This window comes from Myotis nattereri (genome assembly GCF_964212035.1).
Source record: "Myotis nattereri genome assembly, chromosome: 9".
NCBI lineage: Eukaryota > Metazoa > Chordata > Mammalia > Chiroptera > Vespertilionidae > Myotis > Myotis nattereri.
The window spans coordinates 29522787-29529861 of NC_138084.1; the positions used below are offsets into that span (position 1 = coordinate 29522787).

The 7075-nt window shown below is 47.9% G+C and overlaps 1 protein-coding gene across 1 annotated transcript; it reads left to right on the forward strand.

Annotated features, from left to right (window-relative positions):
- Window positions 1–5703: 5703 nt before the first annotated feature.
- LOC308524476 (mas-related G-protein coupled receptor member X2-like) lies at window positions 5704–6714 on the forward strand (the record flags this gene model as incomplete). The annotated part of the gene is made up of 1 exon (XM_081098939.1): window positions 5704–6714. The coding sequence occupies exon 1, from the start codon at window positions 5731–5733 to the stop codon at window positions 6712–6714; it is 984 nt and encodes a 327-aa protein (XP_080955065.1). The 5' UTR covers window positions 5704–5730.
- Between the last annotated feature and the right edge of the window lie 361 nt (window positions 6715–7075).

Sequence of the window (7075 nt, forward strand, 5' to 3'; positions counted from 1 at the left end):
CCCTCCCTTGAGATCTCCAGGTTAGGAGGGGAGGACAGAGCCCCCAGGAGCCAAAGGGGCCATCTGAGGCCAGGATGGAGACAGGAGGCTGAGCCAGGTAGGGGAACCAGGGCTACAGGCAGGACCAGAAAGGAACTGAGGACCAGGAAGTGCCAGGACCAGTAGCCAGGACCAGAGTGGTCACCCAGAGGTTCCCTCTCATGTGTGCTGCCACCAGTCACCCCTCCAGGGATCCTAGAATGTGCCAAGCATCCCGCCGGCCTGGGCCAGGTGAGCCTGTATATAGGGTCCATGTGCAATAGGGAGGGACGTCTTCTATTTTTTGCTGCCCCTTCCCCATCGCTGTCCCGGGCAGGGGGAGAAGGTATTTTTCAGACATAGCACAGGCACCACAAGTAAAAGTTGTGAAGTTGCCAAAAAAAATAAAAAAGAGCAGGCCGGCCGGCCAAACACCCCCTCTCTTTCCACCACCCTCTGCCCCCCTGGCCAGCCCTGCCCTTGATCAACCTGCCCCACCACAATAGGCCCACAGCCCCTCCCCGTAGCTGTCCACCCCTGATTGCACCCCCTCCACCCCAAGAAGGGGCAGGGATGGGCAGCCAACCTCCTGCAGCCCCTCCCCAGGCTGGCCCCAACCCTTATACCCCCACCCCAGTAGGGGACAGGGCTGGTTGGCCAACCACCATGGCTCCTCCCCAGGCCACTAGCTCCGATCTATGAGAGATCCAGTTTTCGTAAAGCCTTGTCAATATTTGAACGAATCTGTATTTTTTTAATTTTAGCCATGCTAAGGAGTGTGTAATAGTATCACATCGTGGTTTTAATTCTGTATTTCCCTAATGGCTAGGGGTGCAAAACATATTTCATATATTTATTTGCCTTCCATGTATTTCCTTTGGTGAAGTGTCTGTTCAAGTCTTTTGCCCTGGTTGAGTCCAACTCTCCATTAACTCCATGCCTGTTTCCAGGGAGCTGAGTGTAATCAGAGAACAACACACAACCAATGGTTTCACTTTCAATCTATGTCCACAGACTACAAGTATCCACTTAGCTCTGTTGAGTCATCAGGTACCTTTTCCATAACTACCCTCTCAATTTCCAAGGGAAACACATCATCTCTCTCCTGAAACCCCCTCCTCACTCTTCTATCACTCTCAGATGCTGCCCTCCTGAGAATGTCCCCATCTCCCGACACCAAATCTATCAGCCAAACTGCCTCTGTGCTCACTTCGCTGCCTTTCCTCTCAGGCCAGGGAAGAGCTCTGCATACTCCTACCCTAAACCATCCTTTCCACCTGCAGACAGGTTCCCACCCCTCTCCTCCACAGACACACTTATACAATTACTAGAGGCCCAGTGCACGAAATTCATGCACAGGGAGGGAGGATGTCCCTCAGCCCGGCCTGCACCCTCTCCAAACTGGGACCCCTTGGGCAATGTCTGCTGCCAGTTTAGGCTCAATCCCTGTGTGATCAGGCCTAAACCAGCAGTCAGACATCCCTCTCACAATCTGGGACTGCTGGCTCCTAACCGTTTGCCTGCCTGCCTGCCTGATCATGCCCTAACTGCTCCCCTGCCAGCCCAATCACCCCCAACTGCCCTCCCCTCCTAGCCTGATCACACCCTAACTGCTCCCCTGCCAGCCCAATCACCCACAACTGCCCTCCCCTGCCAGCCTGGTGGCCCCCAACAGCCCTCCCCTGCCAGCGTTATGGCCCCCAACTGCCCTCCCCTGCTGATCTAGTCACCAATAACTGCCAAAAGTTTTGGTCTTTTATATTACCATGAGTAAAATATAACTCTATGTAATTTTAATTTTCATCTCTGTTATTATTACTTTGGTTTTTCTCCATATGTTTAAGAGCCATTTTTATTTTGAGAAGTTGTGAATTTATGACCTATAATCATTTTCTTATTGGCTTGTTAGATTTTGAATTATCATTTTACAGGAACTTTTACAAATAGGGGAATTAGTAATTTTTCTTTTATATGAGTTACCAATATCTTCCCAACTCATTTTTGATTGTGATGGTTCGTGCCATACCAAAAAAATTCTATATGTTCTCATCCTTATTAATCTTTTCTTTAATGCCTTCTGAATTTTGTGCTACACTTTGAAAGTCTTTCCAAACATTGAGAGGAAAAGAAAAAAACTTTCTTATGGTTTCTCAAGGTACTAATATAGTTTCATTATTTATTTTTAAGTATTTGGATTATATATGAATTTATCCTAATATCAGATGCAAAGTATGTTTTCAACTTTATTTATTTTACTTTTTAATATATTTTTATTGATTTCAGAGATGAAGAGAGAGAGAAACATCAATGAGGAGAGAGAATCATTGATTGGCTGCCTCCTGCATGCCCCACACAGAGGATCAAGCCCACAACTGGTCTTGCAAGGCGTGTCAGGCCATAAAAACTGTGAGCAATGCACTGCCCTGGGGTGGGGAGGGAAGGTCATTATCGCTGGCCCCAGGACAGATCATCAACACCTGGGGTCTTCCTGTAAGCCCATGAGAGGGGGTGGAACCATATCTGCAAGACAAAGACCCCAGAAGGTTATAAAAAGGGAAGCTTCTGTGTGTTTCTTCACACTGATTTGGAAATTATTCCCGGAGTCCACTAGTGTTAATAAACGGGGTCCCTCCCTTTCTCTAGGAAGCATGCTTGGTATTTCTTTGCTCTTCTGTAACATAATAAGATCTTTATTAAATACTAGAGGCCTGAAGCACAAAATTCGTGCAAGAGTAGGCCTTCCTTCTCCCAGCTGCCAGCACCAGCTTCCCTTCCAGCACTCGGACCTGGGCTTCCCTCAAAGCCCCAGCTTCAACCAGAAGGTCATCCGGAAGGACATCCAGTCTAATTAGCATATTATGCTTTTATTATTATAGATTTGCTGAATGAACCCATTGAAGAACTTTTCTGAGTATTTGAAATAGTTTCTAATCCAAATGACATTTAAAAAAAATAACAAGTAATTCACCCTGGCCAGTGTGGCTCAGTTAGTTGGAGCATTGTCCCATACACCGAAAGGTCTTGGGTTCGATTCTAGGTCAGGCCTCAACCTAGGTTGAGGGTTTGATCCCCAGTGGGGTGTGTCCAACAGGCAACCAATTGATGTTTCTCACATCGATGTTTCTCTGTCTCCCTTCATCTCTCTAAAAAAATCAATAAGCATATCTTCAGATGAGGATTTTAAAAGAGTTCACAAGTAACTTAATTTGACTGTAGCATAGGCACATGAAAGGAAAACATAAGAGATAAGAGTTAAATTTTTAATATTTACACCAAATGAAAATATATTTTAAAATTAGATAAAGTGGAAGAGGGAAGAAGAATGTTATGTGTGCTGAACTCCTTACGTTTCAAAGGGATGCCAATTGATCTACTTCTTCATGTTCATAAATTTTAAAAAATAACTTTAAGTTTATGGTTCAGAGCTAATAATAAAGGAAGTAAGAATAGGTTGAACTTCGAAGAATAGGATTCAGGGAGCCTGTTACCTTGTATATACCTCTCTATCGTTTGGAGGGAAATTATACACAAGAATGCATATTGCTGTGATAATTTAAAAAAAAACACACAAAAAGTGGGTTTTGGCCATGGAGGACTTCCAATCACTCTACGATATACTTTATTCTTTAGTTTTAAAGCCTCACAATGCAAACTCACATTGTTTGACAGTGCTCCCCAGGCTCAGTCTTCAACTATAGGTTCCACAACAGTGACTACCAGGAGGATGACCGGATGGGGTAGGATGGAAGTGGCTGACATGTGAGTAGACATGGGGCAAATGATAAGAAACATCTCAGTAACTAATCATGCTCAAACAGCTCTGGTCTCTGACTTGCCCACAGTCCTTGCAAAGGAAATTGCAAGGTCTGTCCAATATCTTGATAAACCTTGCTTAGTCACCAGCTTTTAATCCAGCTCCCTCATACATCTCCTGATTTAGAGGACAGAGACGTGTCTCTGGCATCACTCAATCCCAGAAAGACTCTCTCCTTCAGCACAGGTCAGCTCTCCACCTCACGCCAGAAGAATGGAAGAAAGGTAAGAATATACACCCAGAACTGACTTATGTCCAAAGCCAGTTATGGTTTTTGCTCTAAGTTCCCATCCCCATGGTTCCCAGGCACCACATGCAGGGGCCCTGGTGCCTCCTTCAGGGAAAAGCAGGAGACATGAAGCTCTCCTCTAGTGTCTTTGGGTGCAACAACTCTGACTGTTGGAGATGCAAATGGGTCAACCAGAACCTTTCTCTCTTCTGATCCATCTCCCCATAGGCTCCCCTTCATTCCAACCATTCAAATCTGGTGTCATGGAGAGAACTCTGCCTCAAATATTAATTTAGGGAGCAAAGTAAAATGTGAGCATTGCTTCCCAAGTTGGAACTGTTGTTAACCCAGATTTCACTTTTTCCTTTTTTTCCCTCTTCTCTTGTGGATATGGCAGAGTACCAGGAGTAAACAGCCCAAACTGGGGTAAATGGCGAGTGCTTCATGAGGGACTATTGAGCGGGTTTAAAGGAAGGTGACAATGCATGGTGAAGCACCCTTAGGTAAGCAATAGAGGGGCACTGTTTCCACCCTGAAGCTTAAAGGGATCCAGGAAAGAGCAAGTGCACAGATAGAGCAGAGCCGTAATCATAGCAGCAGCAATAGGAAGGACCACGAGCCAGGAGGAGGAACAGACCTGGGCCAACACACTGCCCAGAGGGAGAGAGCCAGGAGATGAAAAGGCCAAATCTCTTTTTCCCTGCCCTCCAGTCTCCTGGTAGCTCCATTTAACCAGAAATCAGGACAGGATCTCACTGATGAGATACCGTTACCAGGAAAACCCCTGGGTGGGCTCAGGCTGCCTGTCACTGTCCAATAACAAAAGCAGGGTTGAATTATATAAGGTGTATATTGAGAAGGCTAGCCAACCAAGAAGGCAGGGTGCTTACAAGTATTCAAATCCTGTCTTACAGCAAGGTGCAGGGGACAGGATTATAAAGGGGAAAGGACCAGGGTGAGGCTGGGTACAGAATGCAGTTACTTGCAGCCCTGGAGGTCTGCAGACATCAGCTATTGTCCTTTAGTCATCAGGAGATGAGATGATGTTGATGAGCTGACATACTGAGCCACTTTGAGCCCAGTTCACGCAGCCACCCTCACACCTGCCCTAGCAAGAGATCACATTCCCTTCATGTCCCTAAAGCATGGTCTTTCTCCTTGGTGGATGGGCTCGTTAGTCATGAGGGTGGACTGTGGTCATCTCTGCTCTTCCTGACTTTGTGCAGCTGAGGGGGAAACTCCAGCTCAGGACAGAACTAATACTTGGGTCCAGAGCCCTCTCCTGGTCTCTCAGATTCTATTCCAGACATTGATCTCCTTCTTCAGAACATTCTGGGAACATGACATTGCCTCCGGACAGTGAGTGGGAGCTGTGATGGGGGGGCATGGTGGGACTACAGAATATCCCCATGTCAGTAGCAGGTTTGTGTAATGCAGTAGAGCAAGCCCAGACTCTAGAGTCAGAGAGAGAACTGGGTTTGAATCCAGGTGCAGGACTCCAAGGCTGGGCCTTCCATAAGTATCTTAACCTCTGGACCCTCCTTTCCCAGCTCTGTAACACGGGATAGCAATAGCCCACAGCATGATGGCTCTGAGAATCATTGATCGTACCAGTGCCCAACTCTTGTTTTCTTCCAGGGTCACCACTGCAGGGCTTGAGAGCACAAATATGACTGTCACAGCCTGGGGGACCGAGCTCACACCAACCAATGGAAGTGACCAGGCTCTTTCTAAATGTAACAAAGCCACCCTGACCCCAGCTGTGCTGGTCTTCACCGTGGCCCTGGTGGGGCTGGCAGGGAACTTGGTGGTGCTCTGGCTGCTGGGCTTCCGCATGCGCAGGAACGCCTTTTCCGTCTACATCCTCAACCTGGCGGGGGCTGACTTCCTCTTCCTCTGCTGCCGGATTATATATTCCCTGTGGACATTCATCAGTAACTTCCATTCCAGGTGCATTTCCATCCCCTACATTTTCATGACTGTGTCAAACTTTGCCTACATCTCAGGCCTGAGCTTTCTCAGCGCCATCAGCACGGAGCGCTGCCTGTCTGTCCTGTGGCCCATCTGGTACCGCTCCCGCCGCCCCAGACACCTGTCCGCCGTCACGTGTGCCCTGCTGTGGTCCCTGTCCCTGCTGCTGAGCATCCTGGAAGGGAACTACTGTGGCTTCCTGCTGAGGAAACGTGACCAAACTTGGTGCCAGGCGTTTGATTTCATCGCTGCGGCGTGGCTGATTTTGTTGTTTGCGCTTCTCTCTGGGTCCAGCCTGGCCCTGCTGACCAGACTGTGTGGCTCCCAGCGGGTGCCCCTGACCAGGCTCTACGTGGCCATCCTGCTCACAGTGCTGGTCTTCCTCGTCTTCGGCCTACCCTACGGCTTCAAGTGGTTTCTGTGTTACTGGACTCAGACACGTTGCAGTAAAACGTTTTCCTATTTTCTTAGAAGGACTTGGCTCATCCTGTCTAGTCTTAACAGCAGCGCCAACCCCATCATTTACTTTTTTGTCGGCTCCTTCAGGCAGCAGAGGCAGCTGCGGCAGACCCTCAAGTTGGTCCTGCAGAGGGCTTTGGAGGACATCACGGAGGTGAAGAAAAGTAGCAGAAGCCTTCCTCAGGAAACCAGGGACATTTCAGGGAGCAGTTTCACACAGTGATTCTCTACCAAGCAGGGTTCCGTCAGAGAAGGAGTACTTATTACAGAGCTTTATATATTAACTAGAGGCCCAGTGCACGAAATTCGTGCATGGGGGGTTGGGGGGGGGAGCCTCAGTCCCTCGGCCCAGCCTGCACCCTCTCGCAATCCGGGACCACTTGCTCCTAACTCAGGGGTGGGCAAACTTTTTGACTCGAGGGCCACAATGGGTTCTTAAACTGGACAGGAGGGCCGGAACAAAAGCATGGATGGAGTGTTTGTGTGAACTAATATAAATTCAAAGTAAACATCATTACATAAAAGGGTACGGTCTTTTTTTTCAATAGTTTTATTCATTTCAAACGGGCCGGATCCGGCCCGTG